This window comes from Cyprinodon variegatus, unplaced genomic scaffold (genome assembly GCF_000732505.1).
Source record: "Cyprinodon variegatus isolate N-32 unplaced genomic scaffold, C_variegatus-1.0 Scaffold151, whole genome shotgun sequence".
Classification (NCBI taxonomy): Eukaryota; Metazoa; Chordata; class Actinopteri; order Cyprinodontiformes; family Cyprinodontidae; genus Cyprinodon; species Cyprinodon variegatus.
This window is the reverse complement of record NW_015150604.1, coordinates 156,178-169,145: the sequence shown is the minus strand read 5'-3', so window position 1 is coordinate 169,145 and position 12,968 is coordinate 156,178. Positions and strand designations below refer to the sequence as shown.

At 37.2% G+C, this 12,968-nt stretch overlaps 2 protein-coding genes and 1 non-coding gene across 4 annotated transcripts in view; 1 reads left to right on the top strand and 2 right to left on the bottom strand.

Annotated features, from left to right (window-relative positions):
* larp7 (La ribonucleoprotein domain family member 7) overlaps window positions 1-3,788 on the bottom strand; it is a 12,406-nt gene extending 8,618 nt beyond the window's left edge. Inside the window, exons 1-5 of one of the 2 annotated variants that reach the window (XM_015377297.1) lie at window positions 3,676-3,788; window positions 3,046-3,248; window positions 2,848-2,948; window positions 2,672-2,755; window positions 1,130-1,294 (exon numbers count right to left, since the gene is read on the bottom strand). In XM_015377297.1, the coding sequence (XP_015232783.1) occupies window positions 1,130-1,294; window positions 2,672-2,755; window positions 2,848-2,948; window positions 3,046-3,244 (549 nt within the window). In that variant the 5' untranslated portion in view covers window positions 3,245-3,248; window positions 3,676-3,788. The remainder of the gene's footprint in view (window positions 1-1,129; window positions 1,295-2,671; window positions 2,756-2,847; window positions 2,949-3,045; window positions 3,249-3,675) is intronic. The other variant, XM_015377298.1, reaches the window with a different exon arrangement.
* Window positions 3,789-4,152: 364 nt separating this feature from the next.
* On the top strand, window positions 4,153-4,226 carry trnai-aau. Its single transcript has one exon. It is a non-coding gene; the product is annotated as a tRNA-Ile (tRNA).
* A 1,641-nt stretch (window positions 4,227-5,867) lies between these two features.
* Window positions 5,868-12,968, bottom strand: part of LOC107086397 (NACHT, LRR and PYD domains-containing protein 12-like) — an 8,542-nt gene continuing 1,441 nt past the window's right edge. Inside the window, exons 2-6 of the mRNA XM_015377300.1 lie at window positions 9,847-11,560; window positions 7,719-7,802; window positions 7,482-7,565; window positions 6,350-6,427; window positions 5,868-6,268 (exon numbers count right to left, since the gene is read on the bottom strand). Of these exons, the coding sequence (XP_015232786.1) occupies window positions 5,956-6,268; window positions 6,350-6,427; window positions 7,482-7,565; window positions 7,719-7,802; window positions 9,847-11,560 (2,273 nt within the window). The 3' untranslated portion in view covers window positions 5,868-5,955. The remainder of the gene's footprint in view (window positions 6,269-6,349; window positions 6,428-7,481; window positions 7,566-7,718; window positions 7,803-9,846; window positions 11,561-12,968) is intronic.

The window sequence follows — 12,968 nt, the reverse complement described above, 5'->3', positions numbered from 1 at the left end:
TCTACATCCGCTCTACACTATGCATATTTCCTGTTTGGTACCTTAAAGGCTTGTTTTGCTTGTATCGCCGCCATTGTGGGAAACGCGTCGTGAAGTTGGACCAGCTAGAAGAGCGAGGGGCGCGAGAACGCTGGGACCATTTTTCCACCTGGACCCCCGCTCTTTTTCGCCCTCATGTCCATCCGCTGTTGAACAAACTTGCCCCCACTTCCTCACCGCCTCGGCCGTATCTAGACCCACAGCTAGTTCCTGATTGTCCCTCTTGCATTGTAGCGTGGAATAACATAGCGTAGACCATGTTTCAATATTGGGCATAAATCAAAAATATCTGAGACTAGCTCACTGCAACACACTGCTGCGGAGAGTATAAACAGCCCTTTACATTACGGTTAATTAGAATAGAATAGAATTCAACTTTATTGTCATTACACTGTCAAAGGTACAAAGAAACTGAATTTAGTTTGCATAGAGAAATAGTATAAATATTTAATTACATGTGCAAAGAAACTATTTATGTATGGACTATAAATGGTATAAACAGAGAGTAATTGGCATTCTGGCACCAGATTGTGTAAAAAATGACTTATTGCAGAATAAGCTGCAGAAAAAACTTTAAAGTCTATTGAAATAACATTTCATCTCCAAATTCTAAATCGGAGAGACAATCCTCCCCTTAATGGCTATCCCCCCTTTAACGACCGACCCCTAGAATCATAGACAGGTTCAGATATTACAGGCTAACGATGGAACTAAACGACCCATTCATCGGTTACCATTACATGTTTCCAAGCAATACGAGGCCTTGTCTATATAAGACTCAAACTCACTGCGGATCCAGACATTTGAATTGAGAAAGCTTCCTGTAGAGGTGGCAAAACATCTTCAAGTCTTGGAAACCAAGTCCAGTGGATATTTTTTTAATTTTTACGGAACAAATTCTAAATCATTTTACAGAAAAAATAAAAGCTGAATTCTTAAAAAAAACTAGAACAACTCATAATACAGAACAACTATGTATTGTGTTCCCCCCCTGCAACTTTGAAAATTAGCATTGACTCTGTAAATGTTCTCTAATGAGTGTTTTTTTTAAATGCAAACTAAAATAAGTAGAACATTCTCCATTTCCCACCTCGATAGCTTTCTCTGCTTGTTCCTCTTTCTCAAACTCGACGAAGGCGAACCCTTTTGAGTCACCGGTACTTCTGTATCTGGGAATACTGACGTAAACCACATTCCCGCATTTCGTGAAAACTCTTTCAATCCAGCTGTGGGTCACGTCCTTGGGTAAGAGTTCCTTAAAGGGGAAGATACATAGTAGGACAGGTGGAAAGGTATAGAAATAAAATGTCAAAATCAAATAATTATGTTAAAACATTCCGCAATCATCATGAGCCGCAATACAAACTCCATTACTTTTAGAAAGTACTCGTTCAGGATGTGCAACACATGAAATCAAATGTTCATACGACACCATAATTCTCATAAAAGAGCAGTAAGCATTCAGGCAGTTGGAGGTAAAATAAATCAAATTCAGGGTTACATTGTAAATCCATTTTGCTTGCTTTTAAACAGCCATGCAGTCCTGTTCAATCAGTCATCGGAAAACGGAAAGACTGCTTCACAATGTGCAACTCTAGTTCTATCACAACATGACCTTCCTCGTGAAACAACAGGCTGGGTAAGCTGTGCATTAATCAGAAGCAGCAAAGATGAGCTTCAGAGATGAAAAGCTCAGGAAAATGTATCAGCAGACAAATACAGCTCCTTTATCTGCCAGTGAGTTAAACAAATACCACGATTTATTTATTTCCATCCAGGTAATTTATGTTCTGTTCCCTCAGTTCTAAAAGGTGAAAGTGAATAGCACTACCCCTCCAAAAAAAAAAAAACCCTCTGAGGAGCCCTTATACTACCATTTTGTTCCCAAAACAACAGGGGACATGAAACTGGCTTGTGGAATGTGTCCCACGTTATGATGGAAACCCAGGGCTCTGCAAGCGAAACGCAGGAGATCACCTAAAGACATCATCTTACAGATCCACAACTACTTTTATGAAACATCCTCAGGATGGAGAATGAATACAGCAATAATCACTGCTCAGCACATAATGCATACCCATCAACAATGGGGCGACACAAAACTCCCACTCCAACACCACAACCTTTTATCCTAAAAAGTGTGGAGCAGAGAAACTGAAATTAACTTGGAAAAATTGTGTCAAAACATTCGAAGGGCTTTTAAAATCCTGGGTAATGTCAGAAAGTCGTGAAAACAAAAAATGGGGTGAATTGGTCATGCAATGATTTGATCTGTATAAAAAAAAATGCATTGTCTGCCTAAAGAAAGTAAATAATGATAACATACAAAAAAAAGCAAGTATGTTTTGTAACGTAACAAAATGTAAAATGCTCAAACGGTAAGCAAGCTTTTCCATGCCACTATGAAACAAAACAAATCTAATGAGGTCCGGTTTAACAAAAGTTAATGAAAACCAATAGAAGAGTCGTTATCATGGATCCCTTTCTTATCAGAAGTGTAATAAACTATTAATAAAAAGAACCAACATCTCAATATTGAGAAAGCCTTTTAAATTTCACTGTCTAAACAACATAAATAAATGTAAGTTATGCATTTTATTTCAAACTAACACACAGGAATAAACTGTTTTACCACATAAACTGTCCGGCTGTCAACATTATTCGGTGGGTTTCCAAGCGGATGACGTCGCCTTATTTTAGTTCCTTCAAGGTTAATCTGTAATATGAAAAAATAGAACAGAATTAAGTCACTCACATAAACCATAAACTTCAAAGTGAAAGACCTGTAACAACAATTGGAGAAGTTACCTGCACTACTGATGAATTCTTAATGGCTCTTGCGATCAGCTTGGTGTCAGTCGTCAACTTCTTCATGCGGCTGAAGCTCGTCAGCACAGATATGTCAACATCTGCAAAAGTAACAAAAATAAAGAAAGGAAAGGTACAAGGTTTAACTTGCTCTCAGTTTCAACGTTTACATTTTAAATTTTGATACTAGATCCTTACATCCATTGTCGGACTCATCTATGAGCTTTTTCAGGAAGCGGTCCTTGTGCAGGTTGACGTCTCCAAACCAGAACTCCACCTGCCTCTTGATGTCGCTGAGCAGCTGTTTCACACGAGACCTCTTCTTTTTTTCTGTCTCCTTGTTGCTGTCATCAGGTTTAGCTGCTCCATTATCTCCTTCTTCTTGCTCTGTGTTCATCTTCCTTAAGGTGGGACAGTAGTTCCATGAGTCAACAAACAAAACACACAAAATAAAAAATAATGTATATATATATATATATATATATATATATATATATATACAAACAATATGTATGTATATATATTAAAAGGCTAGAAAAGGCGATTTCTGACAAAAAAGCTTCTGAGACATGCACCAACGGTTATTTTATTTTTATATTAATAACTTGTGAACAACACAAACCAAAAGATTTTCAACCAGGTGCGTCCAATTTTGAGTTATGAGTAACTTCTTGGTTGTAAGGCCTATTGTTTGTTAGTTGCAGCAAGTTTTCAGGGTAATGAATGGCGATTCACGGCTTTTAACAGATTTAACACAAACCAAGCTTTAAAACCATCTCTAAACTAATTATTTCGCATTTAAATATCACAATCATTGGCAGGACTCACCTTGTTTAGGGTAAGGCTTCGGCTACAAACACATAAAATGATGCTTTAACGGCTACAACTCCACTAATAACACACAGCGGGATCTTTTAGACATGGCGCACAGTTGTAACGTCACAAAAACGAGCACCGATTCCGATTAAGAATTTCAAAATAAAAGTCCAAATAAAATTCTTTATTTTGTTAAAAAATGTTTATTTAATAAATACAGTTAAGTCACATAAAATAAAATAAAAAAAATTAACATAAAAAAGGAGAACATATACTGTAGTTTAATGCAGCTCTGATCAAATAACATATTTCAAACCATACAAGAACATTTTACCCATACACTTCAAGTTTTTTTTTTCAGTTACTTTCATTTTAATGTTTGTATATTTGTGAGGACTTTACCCCAATTGCGAGAATTCCTTATTTTCCGCAGCATTTTTTCTTTTCTTATTTTTTTTTTTAACTGGTAGGTCCTACCATGCAAAATATGGCCGGTTAGCTCAGTTGGTTAGAGCGTGGTGCTAATAACGCCAAGGTCGCGGGTTCGATCCCCGTACGGGCCATCTGTTTTGATCCAGCATTAAGGTTTTTTGTGCAGCTCATATTGATGTATAATAGCATTTTGACCACCTGCATCGAATCCGTTCATAATGCCTATGTTCCAACAAGTTGACTGGACACTGCATCTGATCAGTGGCAATGCAGCAACCTTTTAGTGTTATATGAGAGTAATAATAAATAAATAATGTGTTACTCCACATTTTGGTAAGCCACTTTTTTGTTTTTGATTACTACCTTAAAAAATAACAGCACACGTCTCCTTGTTTTTTTTTTGTTTATCATGAATTCGTTGTAAATTCAGATTATTAAGGGAGACCTGGGAGAAAGCAACATTTTTTTTTTTTTGATTTGTTACTCATAGATGGTTTGGATTAGACAAAACCCTATTTTTATACAGTAAAATAACAGCTGTGTTTCAACAGTCAAACCCATTCACAGGTAATTGTAAATGCTAAATTTTTACTATTTGCATCTGAATGCAGAGTCTGATGTTGCAACTTATCCTGGACCTTTAAACCATATAGGTTTTAGCTTAATCACAAAAAAAACTAACAACCAAAATAGAACTCAAGCAAAAATACTTTCAAACAGTATTTTTCCAATAAATCCACATACTCTGATGCTTCTCTCTGGAAAAAAGGGTATGTGGTCTTCCCAGTTGCAATACAAGAGACATAAATTACCTACTTTCATTGAATGACTTTAAAAAGTTTTCTTCATCCATGTCAAATGTCTTTACCCTGCTTTTTTCTGTCCACCTGAGATCTCTTTTTCTGCCTCTCCTTTGTTAGCTACCTGTCATCAGGTGAAGTTAGACTCTGCATACTCAGAGAAGCACAGACTGGAGTGGGTGTACATGGGAGGGGGATGATAGGAGGAGACGTGATGGAGCAGAGATTCTTATTTAGTGACCTGTAGTTTTTTTTACTGATCATTTCATATGCAAAAAAATAAATAAAAAAAAAAAGATGTTAGATGCAGAAATGGCTGACTATAAATGATTGTCCCACTGTTGCTTTAGCATCCCTGCTAGGGAGGCCCCCTATGTGCTGCATATAGGGCGTACTCACTTTTTGAGCCACCCTGCACACATATAGGTTCTTTAACATTAGCAACCTAAAGTAGTTACTTTCTAAATGATCATCTCTCACCCTGCTGTAGAGAAATTGTGGTCATAACCACTATACAAGACCAGTTTGTGTGATGAAATGCATGTTAAAGGAGAATGTTTTTAAATTTATGATATTTTACTATGCAAACAAGGTCAGAGTAAAATTCAAAGGACCAGAAGGTGGTGCCATTAAGTCATTGCTAATCTGTTTCCAGCTTGGCACTGTTTTAACACAAACCTACAGCAAACTGCTAAACCTCCTGCTTATATAAAGGCATTTACATTGGTTTATCATAGGGAAATATGATGCATTTTATTACCTGATTGTTACCTGCCTTTTTTTTTTTTTTTACACAGCTTTACTATCAGAGATGTGTTTTTCTTTAAAAGCACAAAAAAAAGGGTGAATTTTTGTGTCTGGATATTCAATTCTTTCATATGTAAACCTAACCTAGTGTTAAATGGTTGTTTAACATTTGTAGGGGTGGAGGGTGTGGTGGGGGGGTTCTGGGGGGGGTGTGTGGGTGTGAAATTCGCCCATAAATCTATTTTGTCTGTTGCAACCCTCACAAAACAATCAGCAGAAAAAAATAATCGTTTCTTTTATGTCTTTTATGTCTTCATAGATTCAAAAGAAATCTTTGGAGTTTCTTGCACATATCATCCTCAGTGCAGCACTCTATCCGTCTCTTTATGAGCTGCGATAGTTGACTATAAAAGGTCTTTGCCCACTGGAGTTCCAGACAGTCAGTTGACATGTTGCAAACTTTATGGAGTACAGCCAGTAACTTTTCATTGCTGCTGACCTCGCACCGTTTAAAAACCCATTTTCCCCATTCTTCCCAAAGTTCTTCGTCTGTAAAGTTCACTGCGATACTATCCTGGCCGCACACACTTGCAGACTCTGTCTCATTCAGGTTGTTCCATATCAGCCTGCAAGAAGAAGAGATAGAAAAACATGAGCTTTAGAGTTCAGTAAATTATAGAAAATATTTCCTCGCAACTAAAACTTACACAATTGTTTGCAGTGGATTTGGTGTCAAATCAGCAAGTGACAGCAATCCTCTGTGGCTCACTCTGTTTCCCTCCAGCCTAATGGAACATGCAATTAATTTTTTGTTATTCATATCCTTTCACATATTTAAATTTTGGACATGTTACTGCTACAAACTTCATTGTGTTTTATTTTGATTATTTTAATGATTAACCAGTACCACGTAATGCAAATTTTCTTCCATTTTTTTAATCAATAAAAAACTTTAAAAAAGTGATGTGTTTTATATTTAATCCCCTTAATCCCTTGACGTCCATTCTTGCAAATATGCAACAAACCCTTTCTATTACAGTACATACACTGCCAAGATACCATGCATAGCCCCCCAGTGCCACTTTTTAAACATTCAGTGCAGACCTAGGAACCTTTGGTGAAGCTTTTCTTTTTTTTTATACAACTGGTTTATAGTCAGAAACCAGGTCGTCCGCAGACACTGGTGCACATCTCCAAAATTGTACTTTTTGAACTGTGTCTGTTTTCATTGACCATTATAAATGCAACAAATCAGTTTGTTTAGCTAAATCCACAGTTTTCAAAATTCTTTATGCTTGTACTGTATCTGTACCATGAAAGCCACATACCTTTTCCTTCTACTTAACACTTATGTTCTATTTTGTACTGGTCTATCCCATAAAATTTCAATAAAATACTTTAAAGTTTGTAACTGAGTCATGACAAACAGTAAAATAGTTCTGGGATAAGAAGTACTTTTGCAAGGCACCGAGGTGCTAAATAAGGCACTTGTATAAAAATCAACATGCACATTTGGTTCCGTTTCTTCTGCATCTCATTTTCATAAATAAATATATTACAACTGTGAGTAATTTCAGTATTTCCTCTTTTTTTAAAACAGAGGTTGGAGAAAGAAAGGCATCCCACAAGCTTATTTCTCAAGTTAACAATCAGCTTTCACTTCTCTACAACATTTTACGTGGTATGCTTATTCACCCTCACAAGTTCTTCCTTAACTCAGTTCTTCAGCCTGTTTTTGGACTTGGATTGCAGCATGAATTTCTCACGCTGAAATCTGCTTTCACTTCTCTACAATGTTCTAAGCGGTATGCTTATTCACCCTCACAAGTTGGTCCTTACCACAGTTCTTTAACCTTTTTTCGCACTCGGATGGCAGTGCATAGAGCTTCAAGCTCATCGTCCCCGATGTTTGTCCATCCAAGCCTAAAAAGGAACAGAGTGAGTGACACATTGTTCACATAAGACCTCATGAATGAATTCCTTGAGTCAGAAAAGTACGTTTCATTTTATTATTACGGTTTGAATGTGTAAGAGTATCTACTCTTGCTGCTTCCAAACAGATGAACAAAATCTTACCCAAGGTAGGCTATTTGTTCCGAGACCTTCAGCACATCAGCAATGACCTGAACCGCATCCATATCCAAATTGTTTTCACCAAGCCTTTGAGATAACAACATTCCATTAGCGGATTCATTAGTGTGAATATTTTAAGACCTAATTATAAATACAGCGGCCTACTAAGGTCTTCTGACACCTTTAGTTTATTCAAACAGAAACATTAAATAATTTTGTTGGAACTTTTTCTAAAAGAGCAACACAAAGTAGAGCATGTGAAATGGAGGATAACTAATACATTCACAATATTTTTTTGAACAAAAATATAAAAAATGTAATTGGATTTTTATTGAGGACACTTCATTCAATATAGCCATCAGACGGACCTAATTATTTTTCCTGTAATATAATTTCTATCAGGATTGTCCTCCATTTAGTTTTGCCATCATCCTATCTATCTATATCTATTTTTACCATTACCCATAACCCTGCTGAAGAAAAAGCACTCATAAGTGCTGCCACTACCGTATTTCACCATATTGTATTATTTATACCACAAGTGACATGTAATGTGGTCTAAAAAGTTTAGTAGTTTCAGTAGTTTTAGTAGTTTCTATCTCATCCCACAAGAGCATCTTCTTTATGTCTGCATTTTTCCCTGTCTAGCTCAAGGCAAATTGCAAATATGACAGCATTGTTGTTGTTTCAGCTATTTCATAGAGGCCTAATTTGTAGAGGGTACCTTTAGTGGTTGCGTTATTTGCATAAATCAGCTGAGGTGTGGCTCTTTGCAGTTCTTCCAGAATCACCATAAGCCTTTTGGCTGCTACTCCAATCAATACATTCCTTGACCAGAATCTACTTTAAAGGTATAGTGGAGGATTCTCTTGAATTTATGATAAGACCCGCCCTCTTCACTTTAAAAAAAAAAGCACATGCACAATCCTGTACCCGCTAACGAGAGGGAACGCCTATTAAACACTTGCGAGAGCATGGACTAGCCCATTTCTTCTTGTGCACGCTCTGTTTAAAAGTTACTGCTTGCATCAATTATACATAACCTGGCAGCAGCCAGATTGTTGTCTAGATCTGAGTTGAGTTCTACATTGTCAATCTGGGATGTCTGCCATTTAGTCTGTCCATGAAAAGGAGGGATGTTTTGTACAATATTTTCAGCTGATTGGGTGACGTGCCAGCTAGTACCCACCTTCTACAGTACGCTTTCAGCCAATCGTAGCAGCTATTCGTGCCAGGATAACAGGTGAGAGTGTTTTCACAACTAACAGAGTAGACTGATAAATCTAACTTTTTCCAAATCCTGCTCCTTTTTGAGAAAAAGATATTGTCAATTATCAATAAGCGAGTCCTCCAGCATGTTTGTCATGCCTCGGCAAGGCCCTTCTGTCTGTTGTCATTCTTACATGTCCCACGCCAAAAAACATTGCTGGCATGTCATTGGTTCGACACGCTGGTTGTTACGAGAGGAAAGTTTTAGCGGGAGTATTTCAAGATGGGTTTGTTGCGAGACTGAAAACCTAGATCTCGCGACAATCCAGATTGCGGCGCAAGGTTAGCTCATACTGGCTTACTTTCCAAAAGAAGATTTGCAATTTTTCCACTATGTCAGACTCACCACCTATAAGGGAAAATGGGGACAAGCAGAATCATTGACAGTAAATGGACAACTTATTTTGACGATTCACCCAGAAAAAATAACATCCTCCACTATAGCTTTAAGGTTCCAGGTGTATTGCCATTACTAGGAAGGTTTTCTGTTTAATTCATACTTTACACGGGAGCTGCAATGGAAATTTTGTTGAATTCTGTTCAGTGACAATAAATGCTATCTATCTCTATCTATCTATCTATCTATCTCTTAACCATACTCAGATGATGTATTTAAACATGCTTAGTGAAATATTTGAGATTTTGTTCTAAAAGGCAACTCTTTTCATAACTTGTTTGGTCACTAACGTTCTCTCGCAAACACAAAACAGCTGGAATCATGCTGATAACAAAATACACACAGAATGACTCTAATAATAAATAACGCAACATTTGTGGACCATTGTTTAAGCTGAAGTAAAGGGGATGAACACCAGATCAAGCGGTTTTTGAATTGAACATGAAAAAAGGTAATAATACTCACCAAAGTTTTTGACATCTATGCAGAAACGGTTGAATATCTCTCAGAGAGTCAGCGTTCACTTTAGTCCCTGTAAGATCCAGTTCTGATAGTACTTTATTTTCTGTGATGGTAAAGAAATACTTGATGGCATTATGATCCATTTGAGATAGAGTTTCATCGCTGACATTTACTCTAAGGGATTCTGGGAGGGTTTCGGTTACCATCGAAGGGTCCTGTTGCTCAAACAGGCAGTGTAAGCAGTTCAAAATATGTGCTCCATTCTCACAGAGCGTTGTGAGGTCAGTTATAATCTTCCTACGATACATTAGGACTTTTTCCTCCTGGCAACATAGCCCTACTTGTCTTAGAAGGAAATTAGAATTCCGGTCAGAGAAGATTCCAGACAGGAAGCGGCTGAATAGATCCAAGTGCTCATTGTTTTGGTTCTCACTGTACTGAATTGCATCAGGTAACGGTTCATCTGTCACAGCACAGTAAAGGGCAGCAAAGAACTCTTGAACTGTGAGATGGGCAAAGGAGAAAACCTCTTCAGTGCAGCCAGGCTCTTGTGCAACTGTCTTATCGAGGAAGGTACTAACCAGGCTGCATCCCTCTAACCCAGCCAAATCTTTATCGCTGCCGTAGAACAGAGTTTGATGCTCCATTAGCTTTCTATAGGCAAGTCGACCCAGCTTTATAACAATTTCAGAGAGCTGCTTTATTTTTGCTTGTCCTTGGTCTTCAGGACATGTATCAGTTCTTGGTTGAGCATGAGAGTGGAGCAAGGCCACTAGATACTGCACATAAATATCCGTCATGGTCTTTGGGCTTTCCCCACAAAGGTCTTTGCTCTCATTGAGGATGCAGCACACTATATAGCAAAATGCTGGTATGTAACAAAGTGTCAGCATTAGTTCATTTGCTGATACCATAGAAAACATTCGATCAGCCACAGCAGCATCCTGGAAATACCTTAGGAAGAAGTCTTGCACTTCGGTTAAGGTGAAACCGGCAATAAGCACATAGCGATCGATGCATCCTACAGGAATGTGGGTGATTGCTGTAGGCCTGCTTGTGAGCATGACAGAGGCATTGGGTAATAGCTCACCCTGCAACAAACTCCCCAAAATCTCTTTCACCTCTGCATCCTCTTCTGGCTCTGTCACAAATACATCAGTGTCGCAGCTTCTGTAGTGTCGAAACTCATCAAAACCATCGAGGATAATCAGAAGTTGGTCATCGTTGGTAAAGATGTGATCTAGTTCTTTAGAAAGGTGCTTATTCTTACGAAGGACTAACTCTCTGAAGTTTGTGGGTTTGTTTATCAGATTTAAATCTCTAAAGCTCATGTGAATGACAAAGTCAAATGTGAGGTGTTCCTTGTTTCCCCCAAAATCAAAGAGCATTTTTTGCACCAGGACTGTCTTGCCAATTCCTGCCACCCCCGTCACCAGCACTTTTTTAACTGGACGTTTTCCATTTGGTTTCGAAAACAGTTCAGCTGGTGCAATTTTTCTTTGCACCCCTGATTTATGCTGAAGAGACAATCTCTTTAGTCCAAAGGCAAGAACCTCGTGTCTCTTAAACTCTAAGGCCTGGTGTCCGTCTACTAACAGGAGGTTGACATAATGTTCAGAAAGGAGGATTTTCTCTCCATGCCTACTGTTGTAGAAAAGCATGCTCTCACTCCTGCGCCTCAGGACATCTTTGTGCTTTTGTTGCAACTTGTTGTACTCTGCAAAGAAAACAGACATATATTGTAAACCGGTTGACCTCCCTCCTAGCAAATGTTGCAGAAAATGCAAATGTAAAACCAGCTGTCTCAAAGTTGTATGTCATACGCTTTAGAAATTATGCTAAAAAATATATAATTTCATTAGTACTCCATTAATTTTGCAAGACAATAAAACTAGTGATGCAAGGAATCACCTTGCATTTTGGATGGAGGTGACTAAGATAAGCTGAAAAGAAAATTTGTATTGCTAGAAAGCAATGGTCAGACAATGCCATGGTTGTTAATCTATGTACTTAAGTGAGTTTGGGCTTTATCAAGAAAAAAAAGGGAAAAAGGATACCATATCAGCTCTCAAATCAACCTCCCCTAAGCTATTTTTGTGGTTATAATTTGTCCAAAATCTTTTTTCTTTGAGCTGTGCCATTGAGTAAAATTAACAAGAAAGTGGTCTAATATTTACATAATCCATTATCTTGATGAAACCCTCGGTGAGGAGCTATTTATAGACCCTTACAATTTATTTAAAATGTGTGGTAATTTCAAACAGTCTGTGAGGCCATGCATTTCATCTGAACTTCCAGGGACCTTTGGAAGAGAAGCTTGGTTGTAGTACAAAAAAATCCTCCATGTTGTGGTCATTTGTTAATGCATTGTTTCATACCATGCCAACATGATATAATATAATATATATATATATATATGTATTTACTGTATGTATTTACTGTATATATTTACAGTCCTATTAAATATATTGGAATGTCAGAACAGATGTAGCTTTCACATTTTTATGAAATTAAATATGCTTCTCATCAAGTTCACATTTGCGTAATAAACTTTTTCAAAATGTAAGTTCTTCTTCTTAAGTGTCCTGTTTTAATATCTGTAAGTGAAAATCATCTTAACTGACAGAATCAAGGATATAAAAATATTAGTTTGTATGAATTACCTATAGAATGTGTTTCATTTAGTCAACTAAGTAAGCCCACTGAATAAATGAGTTCTTCTAAATATTCTAGTTTATGCCATATGACTGAATGTGGCTACTATACTTTGTAAAGATTAAATCTTTCCTTTGGAAAAAAAAAAAAGGGAAAGCTGTTCTTGTAAGAATAAATCTAAAGATTTTTTACAGTAAAATTTAAACGTTTTAGGAGAAAGAAGAGAAGAATTGATGAGAAAAAAATGTGAGTAATTAAAGGGAAACAGTATTTACAACAAAAAGCAGCCTTCTAGAGCTGCAAACATAAGCGTATACATGGTATTTATGGAGAATTACACATCAAGGCTTTTAAAGAGATCTGGTTGACCCAGACTTGCACTGATTTGAACCATGAAGTCTATAAGTCGATAACAATAGTCGATCGATACTCAATGCAATCAGCTGGTTTTTTCTTTGATAGATAACTTT